The sequence below is a fragment of the Equus asinus genome, chromosome 1, assembly GCF_041296235.1.
Source record: "Equus asinus isolate D_3611 breed Donkey chromosome 1, EquAss-T2T_v2, whole genome shotgun sequence".
Taxonomy (NCBI): domain Eukaryota; kingdom Metazoa; phylum Chordata; class Mammalia; order Perissodactyla; family Equidae; genus Equus; species Equus asinus.
In genome coordinates this window covers 159,348,483-159,366,418 of record NC_091790.1, presented here as the reverse complement: position 1 = coordinate 159,366,418, position 17,936 = coordinate 159,348,483, and the positions used below count along the sequence as shown (strand labels likewise).

The following is a 17,936-nucleotide window of genomic DNA, read 5'->3' as shown; positions in this document are numbered from 1 at the left end:
TTACATCACTGAAAAACTCCACAAGAAATAGTAAAATATTTTGAATGGACATAGACTTTTTCATTTTCACAACATGATAAGCTAGGGTTTTTTTTTTTCTTTTCATTTCTTTGTTTTGGTATTGGATTTTACTTATAAGTTTATTGCTTCTGTGTCTTCTTGTCCTTTATTAGATTATAATTGTAAAATAGAGGTGCTGTCCCTAATTATGTTCCAAGGCAACATTGTATTTTTGAGACCTAAGAATGAAATAGATAGGGCCACTGTTATTTCAGCAGCCTCAGAGAGACAATGGCTAGGACGACAGTCCAACGTGCACCACGATGCACAAAAGAATAATTCTCCTGGCTCATTCAGGACACTTTGGTTTGGAGGATGAGCTAGAAAATTCTTAAGTAGTGTAGCTGCTGCCTCACATCTGTTGCATAATATAACATTTAAAAAACATGCTATGAATGAAAGGATAAAGAGTATAAACTGGCTCTTCTCCTTGGTATTCTCGTAGCAGGCTTCATCTAGGCTGATGTGAGAAACATGTCTCTGCTATGCTACAGATGAACGCACGCGAATGTACCTGGTGCAAAGATTCTGTAAAGTATTTTAAATGATGCAGCTCAGAGCCTTAGAGGAAGGGTGGGGGAGCTGGAAAGGGGAGAGCGAAGGCAAGTGTGAGGACGGGGAGGAGGTCTGAAACAGAGAACAAGAGGAATGGAAAGGGATCAAAAAAGCTAAAGTGCAATTTTAAAATATAAATTATTTTAAAAGCGGGAGATTCTAAATTGCTACTGTTCGCATAGGCACGGTTTTATTCAAATTTAAATGGGTTGTTTCCTTTTCCTTCTCAGATATACTGCATAATGGAGCTTGAATGGCTTAAAGCTACCGCACATTGTTTGGGAAGGGACAAAAAGGGCACTGAGGAAGCTGAATAGTGCAAGGCATTCTGGGAAGTTGGGGTGGGGTGGAGAGAAGCAGAGATGAAGTTGTTTTTACACTTTTACAAGAAAGCTGTTCCAGTTATAGTTACTGATTCCCTTTAGCTGAACTCTGCTTCCTGAAGGAAAGAGCTTACTTTAAAAGATGAAAAAAAGAAATAAATGTTTAGAAAAACTATTCAGAACATAGATTAAAAAATAACTCACAGAGCAATAAAAATCCTTGAAATTTCTATGCACAGAGATCTAAGCAAACATTTCCACCAAATGATGGAGAATAGCATTTTGAAACCCTGAAAAATGAAGATACACATGACTAGAGTAGTTTATTATGAACTAATACTTTAAAAACAAGTAGATCCTACAGAAGAATACTGTTCAAATGGAATGTTTAAAAATAACATTTATTAATAAATATCTTATAAAATTCTAAATTAATAGATTCTTGTTCAAATTTTGCTTTGGTCCTTGAATTCCACTGTATACACACATACATACATATATATTTTTCTTAGATGGTTTTTATTAACCAGAAAGAAGCACATTCTATCCTAACTGGATGGCTAGTTTTATAGCAGTTACTGATGCTTAAAACCCCCCAGCCAAAGGCTGGTCTTTTACTGCAGCTGGTTTAAGATTTTAATGACAAACTCAACTAACACACTAGCGAGTACTTAACTAACAGGCAACAGCCAACTGAACATTCACCACTGACGCACCTCTGTTCAGAACACGCGCTGTGTTTGATTTCATTGGCCGGATAGGCTCCAAGAGCATCTGCTCCGAGTAAGTCACCCTAATTATAATAACGCGTGCGGTGACAGCACACACACTGCTCGTGTCCCACAGGCTGTGTTAGGAGTGTGACTTGCAGACACTGACGTGGAGGTAGGAGAGGGATGAGTGGGAGTGTAAAGGGAAGACACCCGACCTAACGCCAGGCTTGAAAATGAGTACATTCATCCACGGCTAGAATTTTCACCATACCTGTCCCGGCAGGTGCTGAGAAAACTCTTAAGGAGAAACAGTTAAGATGTGGATGCCTCAATTTAGGTGAGGAGTCACCTGGTAGAAATGCTATCAGGTGAAACTATCTACGTTGTTCACTCCCGTCACATAAGGCAGGGCAGGCACTGTAGAAGTTTCCAGGGAGGCTGGCAGTGACTTCAGAGGCAGATCCAGCTGATAAAAAAAGCCACACACGAATGAGGAGAGGCAGAGCTGCAGGGCCCACCCTCCTCAGGATGGCTGCTCTGAAGGTCTTTACAACTGATGTGTGAAAGCATGGATGGATGACCCCGTAACTGAGTGGCGGAGGAGAGTGGGGTAGAAAGAAGATGTTTTCTCAGATTGGCAAAAATTGTAGGGCAAGAAGGAGGGATTTTCTGGCAGACTGATTATTCCACGGTCTGGTGAAGGCTGGGCCTTCAAGTGAAACACTTAAAATTGATAAGCCAAGTGTTGGATTTGACCAGTGAGCCTTTCAGCTTGGGATTTCAAGAAGCTCTGACAACTATTGGCATCTTTCATTGACTGTATTTCCGCGCTGCTAATGAACATACCTAAGGACCTGAGTATAACAAGAAGACAGTGCATTCTAATTATACGTTGAGGCCCGTTTGCTAACGTGTGTGGTTGGTTTGCCTACTTAGCATAAAAAACAGACATAATTGAGCTATATATAATGCACATCAGTCAAACTGTCAAGTTGCTGAATTAGGAAAACCCAGGCAAGTTCTTAACTGCAGAGTCTTTCGGTTTAACAACAAAATATTTCAATCAAGAGGTGGAACAGAAGTAAAGTAAACCATCATTTTAGTGAGAGCCCACTGCCTGGACATTGATGTTACCAGAGGATTTTTAGAAAATCCTGTTTCATTAAATGCTATGCATGCAGTAAAGAAAGAAAAGTTTTTGTTTACTTAAAGCAAAAAATTAAATAAAACCCAAAAATTTTAAAAACTCAAACAAACATTTCAATGAGCTCTTTTTCCTTTTCAAGGGGACACATGGAAGGTCCTAGAAAGGAGTTTTGAAGAAATTATTTTTGATTTCAAAATAGAGATAAGAATGTTAACTTCTTTTTTAGCTAAAGCTTAAACATTCTTAGGAAGCCAGTTAGGTTAAACTGTTCAACTCTTACTGCCGGGGTTCAAAACAAAACAAAACAAACTATGAATTCAGTATTTAAAATACTTAAAAATGATATGTTTGTCTAAAATATAATAGAAAATCCTTTTGCATTTTTTCTCTTTTCCTTTTTTTTTCTTTTTGCTTTTGTTTTGACTTTTAGACCATATATCCAAGTTATGAGCTTCACTGGATACTTAAAACTTTCTTTTGAAAGCACTGCATACAGGAAAAGATTGTTGATAAATATTGATTTAAAAAGTAAGTTATTAGCTAAAACTGAAACTAGTTATAAAAATCATGCTTCACGACCCTCATATTTCTTTTTTTCTCCAAAATAGATTCTTACACTATAGCGAGAGAAAAAAAACACGTCCTTCCCTTTTCTGAACTCTTATAAAAGCTACACCTTTTGTAAAATACGATTCTTTTAAATCCCATGAACACACACGCACACACACACTCATGTTAGGAGGTCAAGCATTCAAATGGAGATGAAACACCAGCACCTGTCTAGACTGCTAGAGGGAAACATTAGCCCCTGTTATTTGTGAGATGCGACATTAAAACTTTAGCACAGTAGACTGGCTTGTTTCAAGGAGGCACAACTGTGGTTGGGGACTATCTGCTTTTCAAATGTTGCTGAAAATAGAAATCAGAATTATTTGGAAGAGTGGAGTAGCCATATCCATGGGATTCTTTCAGCAGCCAAAGAAGCGCCTTCACTGTGGTGGGAGGGCGGAAAGCACCCCTAGGGAAACACTCGGTTTTCCTTCTCTCTTTGTTCATCCAGTAGTTCGTCTACTTTCACCCACCAGAACAGCAAAGCTGGTTCCATCGGCTTAAGAAAAAAAAATAACAATAAATCTTAGGCTATTAGCAGCTGATGATTGAACAATGTAATCTGTGTAGTGAAGAGAGCCCTTCTGAATTATTATATAGTACATGGATTTTCAACATTAGAGACAGGCCATATAAAACCAGTTGTAATTCGAGGGTGTGATGTTATAGCCCGCATCAGAATTTGGACTTTCACAATCGAGGCTTACAAAGCTCTCCTCCCTAGTGTCTCCAGAGCTGGCAGTCACCAGTGCTTCCCGGATGGCTAAGCCACCTTTTATTTGCTCTGATTATTAAAAACATTAAATCAGGCACATTAAACATCTCCTGGTTACTTTTTTGTAAAAGGCGAGAGTCGAATGAACTCCAGCTGTGGGTCACGGGTAAGGGAAGCAATGGCTAGATCCACATTTTTGAGGTTTGCTTTTTTTTTTCTTTAAAGATTATTTTCTTCTTGACATGCAATGCTAAAGGGGGAAAAGAATAAAACAGAAGAAAGTAAAAATGAAGTAAATAGGGAGCCCAGGAAAAAGTGGAAATGGAGAGGAAAATTGGGCATCAAGGAAGTGGACCAAGAGGAGGAGGAGAGGTGGTGAGATGCTTGGTGGTTTTATTTGGATGTCAATGGATCTTATAATTTTTTATAGTAAGGAAAAAAGTTGTGGAAAAGGCTCTGTATTTATCTGGGATTCTGGCGACATCACAGCGCAAACTCAACATGCATCATGACGTCATCAGACTTCCCACCCACTTGCATCTGTTTACTCAACTTATGCCTCATTTTGGCTAAAAGCTGCGGTTTAACAAGATTCAATGTTTCAGGCAAAGGGTTGGACTGATAAGAATGAAACCATGACTATATACAGAAAGAGTTCAGTTTATAAACAAGTAACTGGTACCAGAAAATTGGAGAAAAGCACCAAAGCATTTCCCAAGCTGATAGATATTAATTGCAATAACTCCCTTTTTTCTTATATAACTAAGTATAAAAGACAACATTTCCATAATAACTATAAAAATGAAAGCCAGTCTTTGAAGGGCTGAGGAGTCTTCCAGGTCTGAGTTAATTCTAAAAATGCCCTTAAAAGAAAGAACGCATGATATGCGACAGCTCTTCTTGGAGGCAAGGTCTGACCCGTGCATTTTAAAGGATGGGATTCAGGTCTGTTCTGTGAGTGGTGAGCTGACTGAGGGTGGAGCTTCCTACCACCTCGCTGACTGCCGAGGAGGTGGTGATGGTGTTATGTTGGATGACTTGCTGCTGAGAGCAAGCCGGCACAGGGCTCGCGGGAGGACTGCTCTCCGGACCTGGGAAGAAACACACAGACACACACACCAATATAGCTCTTTCTGCGGTGGACTCGTGGACTCCTCAGAAAAATATTACTAACGTTTAGTAGAAACAGAAGAATTTCACACATTTTCTCCTGGAGGTGCTTTTCAAAACTTTATTTTAAACTGTAGTCACAAAGCTTATGCTTTCCCGGTTTATAACTACAAGCAAAGCCATGCTATCTAGATCAGCAAAATGACTTGATGTGTTTGAGTCGTGGTACAGGAACTTCCCCATCTTGTATTTTCAAATATATCAAACGTGGAAAAATACTCACATGTGGTGGGAGAATCTGTGTTGCTCAATCTAAAAAATTATTTGAAAATAAATTGACCTTCAGCCATGAATCCTTGCTCCTCCCACCATCCCCTACTTGACTAGTATTTAACCTATTGACATTCCAGGTACAGAAACTGGAGTCTAGAAAAAGGGATCCATTTTATGTATTGGTAAACTGAGATAAGGTCGCTAGCTTTTCAGGCCAGTGAATAACATGCAACATATCCTGAGGCACTGGATGAGATTCACCCAATGCCTGTTTCCCATCCCCTGGATTTCTCTGGAAGACTGCTAGCCCACAACTGGGCTCCAGCAGGCCATTCTCCTACTTGCTGCAGGGAAAGTCTAGCCAGAAATTATCAGGATGTGGTGGGTATGGTGACGGAGGGGTCAGCAAAGAAGGATTCCCCCTGGTGCAATAGTCTGGCAGCCACTCGAGAATTCTAGCATGATACCTGCCTGGGTGTGCAATCTACACTTTACTTTCACTCTTTCCATAAAATCCAATGCAAAATTAGTGGCAAAAAATTGGACACTAAAAAAAGCAAAAAAGTCAATGACTTACTTAGATATCCTTGTGATTCTTTCTGCATGGCTGTTATTGGGCAGTCTTTATGCGTTAACAACAACTGTTTCAGCTGTGCCACCTCGTTTTTCAACATGGACACTTCATTCTGGAAAGAGACATATCAAAGCCATGTTGAGAAAACTAGAGAATACAAACCTAAGGTCCTGTGCACTTTCAACAATCAAATTGACAAACTTTTCTTTTCTCTTATGTCCCAATTATATTAAGAACATTGTTTAACGGGATTCACCTGGAAATCTGTAGCTTGCCTTCAATTTGGCCCTCACATTTACCAAGGGCTTTCTGAAGAGACTAGGTATTAACTCAAGAGCTGAATCCTATTAAAAGTCCAGAGCACACCCTCTAGGTGGTGGACTCTGGAGTCAGGTTACCTGTGGGGGAATCTCCACTCTACACTTACTGGCTGACTCTAGGCAGGTAACATAACCTAGCCGAGCTCCAGCAATCTTGTTTATAAAAGGGCTATTAAAAAGAGCACAAAGTTCGGGGGCCTGCCTGGTGGCGCAGGAGTTAAGTTCGCACATTCTGCTTCGGTGGCCTGGGGTTCGCTAGTTCGGATCCCAGGTGTAGACCTATGCACCACTTGTCAAGCCATGCTGTGGCAGGCGTCCCCCATATAAAGTAGCAGAAGATGGGCACGGATGTTAGCTCAGGGCCAGTCTTCCTCAGCAAAAAGAGAAGGATTGGTGGCAGATGTTAGCTCAGGGCAAATCTTCCTCAAAAGAAACCAAAAAACAAAAAACAGTACAAAGTTCTTTGAGTTGTTGTGAGGATTAAATGAGGTAATAGATGTAAAACACTCAGAACAATGCCCAGCACATAAGAAGCGTTCAATAAATTCAGCTATTATAATAATCCTCTTCATGCTGTCCTACAAGCTCAAGTTGACATTCAGTATGAGGAGAAGGCGAATGCAAGGCACGCCTTGGAAAGAATTGTGTGGCAGAATCAGTGGCTTCAAACTGAAATGCCTTCAGAATAAACTGACTAATCTACCATCAGATTTCCCACTAGAAATTTCCAAATGGGCTCCAGTTCAACGGAGCATGTCCCCCTGCCTGACGCCCACTTAGCAGAAGGCATGGAAGCCCATGGAGCAAATGTTGGTCCTCTCCTGGTGGAATGAGGTCAAACCACAGAGGTAAAGGACAATGAGTTCTGGGCCATGATTGAATTAATTTGATCGGCTCATTAACTAGTTTGGCTAATTTCAGTCTAAAAACTTTTCCCCCCTGAATAGCAGGGTGTTGTGGATTGTGTTTTTTTCTTATTTACTCAGATAAGTGCCTCAAATCTCCACGTTTTGTAGGAATTCACAAAGACAGGTTTACAGCTTTGTGGAATGATTTACTTGGCACTACTGTCTGCAAATACAAACGTAGTGTAGGTGGTTGGTTCCAAGGTGCTTCCCACTTGATAAAAGTAAACTATAAACATAGCATCATCTCAAATAAGCCTTTTTACAGTTGTGATAAAAAATACCCCCTCTCTGGCCAGTGTTCATTTGTGGCTGCCAGGCATTACGCTCTGCATGTAGGAAACTTAAAAAAACACACAGAAAAGGGCGTTTTAACATTGCTGTCATTAAGTCATAGCTACACTTTCAATATGAACTTGGCTTTTCAAGCATGTATTTATCACCTAGAAAAGTAACTTTGGGATTCTAGAAGTTAATTAAAAAATTTTTTTTGAAACTTGTTTTAAAGACTACCTCCCATTTCCAAATTCATTTGCAAAATACATTATAAGCAATCAAATGTTGAGTAACATAAGTAACAAAATAATAAAATTCTCGGCTACAAAAGCTTTTCTCTTTCTCCTCCAAACTTTACCAAATAAAAATGCCTATCTGAGAAATTAGCATTAATGATGAATAAATCACTTAATTGCACAGGAAAATTGCTCTTAAATCTGAGAACATTCAGGAAAGCAAATTGCACCTCCCACCTCCAAACGAGTGTGATTGATAAGGGGCCCTGTCAAAGCCAAAAGTGACCCTTGTCAATTCTGGGGTCAGGGGAACAACTTTATTTATAGGACAATTTATTTTAGCCTTAAACACTAATTCTTTCCTCTCTGATTTTATGCCCATTTAATTCAGACAGCCTTCCTTGTTTTTCTCAGCTCTCCCTCTGCTTGAAATAGCTTGTGTAGAAGAAAGTTATTTTCAGACCGTTAAGTAGAAGGCAACCCCTGGTTAAAAACAAAACATACAAAAACAAAACAAAAAAGGAGGAAAAGAAAACTAAGTGTGAATACTATATATGTTTTTGGCCTCAAAATGAAATGTCGCATTATTTGCATTTGGACTCTAGAAGTAATACTTTTTTGAAATCACAACTGTTAGACACCTGCACCCAAACGAGAAACTCAGCTGCAGATAATGCAGACAATGGTCCTTAGAAAACAGAGTCCAGCTCCAAGTTTCAGTGAATCCAGCCACACTTTTCTACTGTGACCGAGGAAACAACAAGTAAGTAAATTATTTAAAGCAAAACAGGAATCTCTTGCTTTCTTATAATTCTGGAAGAAAAAACAATCCTACTTGGCGGCTGTCTTGGAGAAGTTGATTTTAGTCTCCATTTCTTCCTCCACCATGTCCTGGGCAGTCACAACTTTTCCCGGCAATGTTCGATCTCCCAGGCACAAAATGTTCATTGCCCCTTCCTTAAGAAAACACTTTGAATTCCGTTCATTGGGTTTCTACAATCGCAAGGAGCTAACTGCCTATAACACTTGGCACACCTCAAACCAGTTCACAATCAACCTTTTGCTTCCATGAGAGGCCACATAAACAGCACCAATCACTACCACGAACAGGATATGTCGTGTCCCAGTCTACAACCAAAGCCCCATACAAAATAGACGACTTTAGTGGCATTTGTGTCTATGGATAGCAAAGCACTTCATTAATAAACCAATACGTTGTAAATATAGAAACTGAAGTCCAGGGAGTTGTGAGGGTCTGGAAAAATGTAGGAACCTGGAGAGTACCATGAAAACTGACATCATTTAAAGATACATGTGGATATGGACATATTTCTTAATGTAATGTGTTAGTAATTATGTTATTTAGCTGTGTTATGGTTGGAAAATGAATGCTCATTAATATTCTCTGGGGAGAACAATCAGCCTCTCATTTAGATCATACACACATAACTAATGATGCTGATAAGGACTAAATAAAAGTCTAATGGCCACAGAAGCAACAGAAATCCATGGGGCAGCTTCCAGCAGAAAAAGGAACTCTCAAGTAGGGGTTGAGAATAATAGGGTTTAGCTTCCCAAATTGCCACACCAACCTAGTTTAGAACAAGATGGCTGAACTAGTTCTCTAGTTCCTTCCAGCAAGATCGTTTTTCATTCTACGAGTGTTTCTGTGTTGCCTTCTATTGAGAAAGCTCATTACCTAATAATCTAATGAAGGACTCGGTTTTGATTTTTTATTCGTTAATTACCTACTTTTGGTACTCTCAAATATGCTTATATTTCAAGTCTTCTATTTCCTAAGAGAGCCAGTTCTGGAACCTGCTGTGCTCTCAAATCTTGTCAGTGCAGATTCCAAAACGTCATTCATAGTTTCATTTTAGCGCAAAATTTTGTGTGCTTCCACGTGTCCACATTGCTGAGAGAGTCTACAGAGCCCTTCATCAGCTTCCATGAGGGAGCCTTTGGGTTAAGAAAGGTCAAGCATCGCTGGCCTGGAGAAAGCAGTGACTCATGTGCTGTGCAAATGCATAGTCATCTCAAAGATTCATATTGATAGACTGACGGATGTAGGAAGTGCACAAATACTAGACTATGTTTGTTTTAAATAAAAATCCTTTTCAAGACAACATAAATAGAATCTCCTTCAATTCATTTTGGAAGAGAACAACCAGATAGCAAATGTTTCAAAACGCTCGAAAGAAATCAACCGTATCCTGCAGTCCTGGTAGGGTATTAGAAATCAGGACTTTTGGAAGCATTTTCTTACTCTGAATGACCCTGCTTTATGAATCCAGGCAAAGCCTCAATTTTTTCACTCCCCCGTGTAGGTTATAATAATAGTTCTAGGTCTTCATATAAAAATACTCTGCAAAAGCAAAGGATTAATGATCAGTATTGATTCTCCTCCTGAAATCGGCCCTTCATTTTTTCATTTTTCTAAACTAGTTTGGGTTTGCTGTTCTGAAGCAGTTAGCCATTTAAATAGGGGCTGTAAGAGGGTAGATGCAGTTGGATTAATCTGTTCTTAAACCCACAGGTTGATTTGGGATGAAGTAGCACCCCTATAGAGACATTCAATGCTATAATAACAGACTTTAACAGGCACTCTGAGAAGTCCCTAATAGCTACATTGGCAGTTTTTGGCTTTGGGGATGTCATATTGTTAATATGCTAAACCCAGAATGCTTTTTGATGCAAACAGTAGACTGTGCCAAAAAAATAATTATCAAAATGGGCTCTCCAATATAACCCCTCTCCCCTGCTTTTTTTTTTTTTTTTTGTAGCTTAGCTGAGGCCAGGTTTGGTTCATTCTAAAACAAAGAACTTTCAATTTGTAAAGCAACAGTTCCCATCTGGCCTATTCTCTTGCCAAGTCCCAACCTGGGCTCATATGTCTAAAATTTCAGCAGCGACTTAGGCCATGTGTCTTTGCACTAAAAACGAAAAGCAATTATTTCCATGGGTGACCAGATGATTTCCATATCATATACTGAACACAAACAATCCACTGAGCACCACCTCAGCAGCTGATGAATTTAGAGCTGATCTTAGCCACTCTGTCAGAGAAAAGAATGTGGATTCCTTTAGTTTAAGAACTTTCTAGAAGGCAGGATCACAGAGCAGTGGGTTAGGTCAAGAGAAGACTTGCTTGGGTCCTCCTCCTGCTACTTGCTGGTTGTGTGCCTTCTAGGAAGTCTCCTCGTGTCCTCTGAGCCTCAGTTTCTCCCTGTATAAAATGTCAGCTCTAGTGGTTTCTAAATTTCCCCCAATTCCTATACCTCTGTTGACCTCTTGGGTAGAGATTTGTTGTGAGACTAGGAAATGAAGTCTGAGGGTTTGATTTTGTTTTCTTAGGTCTGATTTTTCCAATCTGAAACTCTGCAGCCTAACTAGAAGTTTCTATGCTGAAAAACAACTCAAAAGTGGCAGCTGGCCATCCAGACCTTGGATATTCCATTTGGCTGGAGTTTGTTTACTTAGCACCTTCCATTTCTGTTTACTTAAAATTTGGCTCACTGGACCAGCCTCAAGAGAGACACCTTTTTCTTTTGACAAAGGTCCAGTGAGAGGGAAAGGGTCATTCAAAGGTAGCAGAATGTGCGTATCCTATCCAGCATCACGAGGCACGGCTCAGAGCACTCAGCATCACAGAAAACATGGCACCCTTGTGGTTTCTGTCCCTCTGAAGCAAAGCCATGGCTGGAAAACACCAACAATTTAGTCTTTACAGAGACCGTCCCTTTCTCGGGCACTGCTTTAAGAACCAAAAATATCAGTGCCTGTCGAATGGTCTCAACAGGACTTTTTCCCCCGATCTTCAGGGGCTAGAATGCTAGTATCTCTTTTCCTGAGCCACTGTGGCTGAAGAAACGTGAAAATTAACGGCTTAGGATCTCGTAAAGGGGAAACTTACCTTATGTATTTTGTAAATGCAGTAGTATATACGCATATACCAAGTAATGAACATGTCTGATCTCAAAGTAAACCAGCATCCTTACATTTCCTGGCTCTCTGGTATGAACCTTCCACGTTTTCATGTGCTAGGACCGTAGTCAATATGCTGGAGTAATTCTGCAAGGACTCGTTTGGGTTAAAACTGATTTAAACATCTGTAAGTGTCTGATACGTGCCAGCTGGCTCCTGGCTCCTTCATGTCTTCGTCACCTAACCAAGGGTGATTTTTCCCCCACAGGGGACATTTGGCAATGTCTGGAGACTTTTTGATTGTCACAACTTGGTGGCGAGTTAGAGGATGCTACTGATATCTAGTGGGTAGAAGTCAAGGATACTGCTAAATATCTACAACGAGCACGATACAACAAAGAATTATTGTACCTGAAAGTCAATAGTGCCAAGATTGAGAAAACCTGTACATTTTCATGGTCCTCATGCAGACCTCAGGACTGGCTGCAAATTCTAGGCATTCCCACACTTCAGTCAACACAGAACCACTACTATAATATTTGCTAGGTTCACATACACTAGAACTTTTATTTACTTAACCTGTTTGTACAAATTAACTCATTTTTTAATGATTTAGTCTCATCCTTACCAATAGTATTTGTGAAAGTGAAGGTTTGATGTTTTAATTACATTCTTCAATACACATAAAAATAAAAACATGGTTACTATTAATATTGAAAGCGTTTATCCATGTTCTACCTAAAAGCTTCTCACATACTACTGCGTCTGCCAGATTCTAGAGTTACAGACTTTCAAGTTGGAGTGACTTTTGAAGTATTTGTGTCCAGCCATCCCACTGTGGCTTGACTCCCTTCAATCACATCCTTGCCAAGTGGTCAGGCAGCCAGTGCTTGGACATACCAGAGATGGGGAACTCACTCATTTATTCAACAAACAGATATTGAGTGTATACACTCGAGAACTCACCATGCACTGGAAACTATACTAGAAACAGGGGGTGGGTAGAGGGGGGAGAGGGTAGTGAGAATCAGCCCCCACCTCCTGTAGCATACAAGCTAGTGGGAGGAATTATCATCTTATTCCCCCATATCTGCTATACATGTTTTTCCAGTTTCTTTCTAATGTCTATCACCAAAAGAACAATAAATTTAGGGGAAAAAGTGAACATCCATAAATTATGACATTCAGTCCCTGTATATCCCAAACTTTCTTTGTATATTTTCAATTTGTACGCTGGATGCCCCAAGGCCATTTCCATTTAATGGAATTAAATATGCAAAGACTTTGGGGGTTTGGTACCCTGACTGCTCCTCTTTGAGGATGCACAGAGAACCAGGTGGGGAAAGGTGAAGGAGACCTAAGAACTACTGAGGTGCAGAGTCTCTCTACCTGTGGCAATCTTTCCCTGCTTCCCTCCACTCTTTAGCCATTCTCTCTGCTCCTGGAAGCACCGGGCTATAATCCATCTTACTCCTATCTCTAGACTGTTCGTCACATACCCATTTAGTTATTGTTTTTTTTTTTTTTCCTGCTAAGGAACAGCACTCTCCCTTTTGTGTTAGAACACAGTATGATGGCCTGAACTGCATCATTTGCGTGGCATGAAGTCTGCTGGAGAAGCCCTGGCTACTGGAGTTTCCTCTCCTTCTTTCAAACACTCCCAGAAGTGGCCTTGTTATAAAAATGTCCTTAACCGAGCTACCCATAAAAAGCAAAAATCAGGCAAAATTCAAATCTTGTTGAGTTTGAGGATGAGCTGGAGACATGCCTTTTCTTACACAGCAAAATAATAACTACAAGCCTTCCTTTCCTGCCTTAAACAAAATATAGATAATCTCGTGCAAATTGAAGCCAACTCCTCCCTCACTGACTATAAAGAGCTGCCTTTCAGTTGCAGACTTATTATGTGCCAGGCACTGGAAAAGTTGCTTTGTAGACACAGTTCATTTATTCCTTTCAACAACTCTATGAGCTTATTATTCCCATTTTATAGATGAGAAAACTGAGAGCCAGAGAGGTTAAACACAAGTCATTGCTGAACAAGAGTTCGAACCTCTGTCTGACCAAAGCCTGTGTTCCCAGCCCTAAAACTTAGTCGGGCGGGTTCTCCCTCCTCAGAGCTTTATAGGCAGATTGACTTAAAACTGGAGGGTTATTTTGTTTTGTAGAGCGTCCCAGAATTAATAAAGCTGGAGGAGGAAGCCTACAGTTGCTCTGTGGGCTAACGTGTGATGTTACTGCTTAGGTCAACAAGCGCCTGCTGGGACAGGAAATGCCAACTGTACACAGCGCCTTTGAGTCCTGAGGAAAGAGACAGTGGCCTGCACCTGAAGCTGCATGTTTGTCTGGGTGAGTTCTTCTGCTTTCTTTTCCAGTGACATCACCCAGACCTTCCTCTTCTGTCTGCAACGGGTGGCGGCTGCCCGGTTCCGTTCCAGAAATTTCCGCCGCCTCTCGTCAGGATCCTCATCCACCACCCTTCGCCGGCGACCCCCTGTGGGCTGGGGCGGCTGTATTGTCTGGGTTGGCTGCATCTGTTGTGTGGCTGGTGAAACCTGCTGGGAACGGGGCGGGGGTGGGGTGATGGGGATAAGGAAGGAAGACGTTGGTCAGGGAAGAAACCCAAGCCGGGGTTGTAATACAAAGCACAGAATCACTTGCTTTAGAAAGCATATCATACTTGTTTCCTAAGAACGAAGTAAACAATGAAATCACACTCATGAAAAGAAAAAGCATCGCCGAGCTATTGTCTATGATACTTTGGCAAGATATAAGAATGACTTGTGAAAATGGAGTCAAGTAGATTTTTCCCTGACAGGCATTTGACCGAATCAGGGCAGAGGAGACAGTTTTCCTCCTTCAGATATTAAAAATATTTTACTTAAGGTGTACTTTAAAATTTTAAAGTGTTAATGTATGGCTACAGGTGAAAACAGAGAGGTCAGGGTTATTGTCACAATATTGATGAGTCTCCTGTCATCTGCAGGAATCTCCTTCTGGGCAGGTTGTGAGCACCTTTCATTTGGATGGTGTTAAAACCATGTTTCCAGAATACACTTCTGAGACATCATCGCCACTGTGACTTCTATCAAAAGAACCCCGTGAAGCCAGGAAAACAGTTGAACTCCTATTTTCACTATTTCACAGTGCTTAATGAAAAGGACTAGCTGGACCTGCAAACTCCAGATGGGTCTGCCTGCTCCTCCGAGATTTGACGAAGGTGGAGGGAGTTATAGGAGGCCTCTCCAGGTGACCGGGAAGCAGTGCCTTTGAAAGGATGCAATCAACGTCTGAGGCAGCGCTGAGCCTTGTTACACACCATGGCTGTGCGACAGGGCAGGGTGGTTGTGCATCACTGTATACTTACATTATAAGGAAATCCTAGGAGTGGCAAAGCACTTTATTAAAAATGTTTCTTTGCTTTTAGATTCCTTGTAAGGTCTGCATGAGGCTCAGCAACATCTGAGGTTTGGCAGACTCCCACACATACAGTTTTGTTTCCCTTCATGAGGCAGACACACAGTACCTAGTGAAATTTCTACAAACGTTCACTTTATGTGTCTGGACACTTAATGCTTTTCCCAATGCTCTTCACTCCTTCCCTTCCTTCATTCTCAATTCTCAATAAAGGATGCTTTTTTTCCCCCACCTCTCATTTCTCAGTCACTCAGGCTTATGGCTGTAATACTATAAAGTTGTTTTACAAGAGACATTCAACCCATAGAAATAACAGGCAAAAAGTTTTTAAAATGAAGCTCAGCAACTTTTCCTACCGCACTGCAACCCTATGATTGAAACCAATCAGAATGACTGTAATCTCACGAATCATGGCTACCGGTTGACATCAGCTGACTGACGGTGATGCATTTTAATCCTGGACTCTATCAAACCTTATATGACCAAGTGTAAAAGAATCAGGCTTAGGATTGAGGTGGACTGCATCTCAGTAATTTTATTTAGAGAAAAGACACTTTCTAAAACTGCTTATTGGCGATTCCTCTCCTCCCTATCATAGAGGAATAACGAAAGAAATTGACTGAGGGCCTACTCACCAGAGTTGTGGCTGCAGGTATAATCTTTGTTATTGGCAAAGGTTTAGCACTTGTCCTTTCAATGCCAACTTCTGGGCTGACTACTTCAAAGCTGAGCATTAGGACGGACCGTGCTAACTTGCCTATTTTTTCCGTTAGCATTTCTTTTTGTGAATTAGTGATCTCTAATTGCCAGCTATAGACAAGACTCTCAAGTAGGCAAAACTGAGTTTTAATCTCCATTGCAGGGACCTCTTTTAATACTGTATTCTCCCATCCTAACTTCAACCAACTGTTACCCACTGACAGTATTCCGGTACCTTAACCAAAGGGGTAAGTTCTGTGGTGGTTTCAGACTCAGTCCAGGTTCAGAGGTCAAGGTGTGGTTTGGTTAAGAGAAATTCCTGGTGGCCGAGGAATGACACTGAAATGGCTCTGAAATCACATCCTTATATGCGAGAGAATCATAAAAGTCAGGAGAGATTGCAAATATAACTCTAAGACCAGAATTTGTGTCCCTACTAAATATTGTTACTTATCCTTTTATCTAAAAATGGAATTCTGTTGGCATAAGCACTCTGAAAATTTTGATCATGAATAATGACTTGTGATTTCAAAAAGACAGAATTTATTCCAAGTCATCTTAGGATCTCAGAGTTGGAAGGACTTTAATAAATTTCTATTCCTACTGTTCTGATAATCATATACTTAAGCAACATGACAAGATCTCAGTAATCAACCAAGTTAATACAATTTAATAGTGGCAGTTTGAATACTGTCTAAATGATCTTGTTCAAATTTTAACATGACCAATCTGGACTCTTTCTTTTTAGTGTAGGATTAAAAAAAGAAATTGTTTGCCCAGCTAATTATAATAGCAATTAACTAATTGCATATACAATTGGCCACTTACTGACTTGAAATGGAGGGCAATTGTCTAATTGGTAATTAGCTAATGAATGGCTTTTATATTCAACGAACTGTTAAACTTGTCTGTCAAATAACTTGTCCACAAAGGCAACCAAAATTTGATGCTATGCTTTTCCTTAAAAAATAAGTCTGTACACATGTGAATCTATTTGCCTATCTTTGACCTTGAAGTTTTCTTCCTCTCTTCTAAATACATGTCCTGCTATGGCATTCAGCTAAAAAGGCGCTTTACATAGCATTTTGCGGCTAAACTACTTGCTAAACTTCTATCACATTACATTGGTTTGGAACTAACCATGACTAACGCACTGAAAACTGTGCTAAGGGCTTTACAGACATTCTCTCATTTAATACTCGTAAGAGTCTATGAGTTTAGTCTATCATTACCCATTTTGCAGATGGGAAAACTGAGGCTTAGGGAGTTTAATTGACTGACCACAGCCACACAGCAAGTATGGCGGGAAAATTAAAAGTTTTCTCACTCCAAAGCCTGCACTCTTATTTGCTAGGTAAATTCCTCTAAGAACCTTTGCAGAAATAAGCTGACCTAATGAATAAGCTTATCTACTGAATAGATTAGAGAGTTGCTTGCGGATGACCTATTTTGTGGCTGGCTGTCCAGGTTTGGTGTGCATTAGAGGAGGGGGTTCAAGAGCTCAAAAAGCTGCCTGGTGTGAAGCCAGAAGCAGATGATGTTGGAGATGGTGAATAAGTCTTACTTGGTGATCCCAAGCTTCCAACACCCTTCTGACCTAGCTGCTAGGAACCTGGCAGCGTGGATTGGGTGGAGGGGACTGACAAATGTCATCCTGCTTGAAGATCCAAAGTTTCTAGAGCTAGCCATGCTCCTAGACATACCCTTCATCCACTTACTAAAACTCACTTGGGTACACGGACCCGCCTCTCTTCTTGGGCTGGGTGACATAATGTCTGCCCAGTCCCCCAACCCTCTTTCAGTTGAGTCTAAATGCTGGCTTTCTTTCTAGCCACTCCTGGTGACTCTCCACCCCTGAGATTTGGCCTTTCTCTTGACCTGATCATCTACGGAGCCTGGCTCTCTGTCTGCTCCCTCCAACGCATTTCGCATTGGGTGCAATGAGTCACCTCTCTTCACCATTAACACAGCACCTTATGCCCTAACATCCATTACCAAGCCTCTTTGTCTGCCTGGAATTGTTACTCTTTAGATTTTTAACATTTACTGTTACTCAGAAGATTGCCCATTGTATTTAACT

General features: G+C 40.6%; 1 protein-coding gene across 8 annotated transcripts in view; it reads right to left on the bottom strand.

Moving 5' to 3' along the window:
* Nucleotides 1–3,219: 3,219 nt before the first annotated feature.
* CREB5 (cAMP responsive element binding protein 5) overlaps nt 3,220–17,936 on the bottom strand; it is a 396,047-nt gene continuing 381,330 nt past the window's right edge. For 3 of the 8 annotated variants that reach the window (XM_070511188.1, XM_014841038.3, XM_070511218.1), the window contains 3 exons: nt 14,068–14,295; nt 6,083–6,191; nt 3,220–5,213 (listed from right to left, as the gene is read on the bottom strand). In XM_070511188.1, the coding sequence (XP_070367289.1) occupies nt 5,050–5,213; nt 6,083–6,191; nt 14,068–14,295 (501 nt within the window). In that variant the 3' untranslated portion in view covers nt 3,220–5,049. Of the gene's footprint in view, nt 5,214–5,515; nt 5,545–6,082; nt 6,192–14,067; nt 14,299–17,936 lie in introns of all 8 variants that reach the window. The other 5 variants (XM_070511214.1, XM_070511207.1, XM_014841040.3 and 2 more) reach the window with 3 other exon arrangements.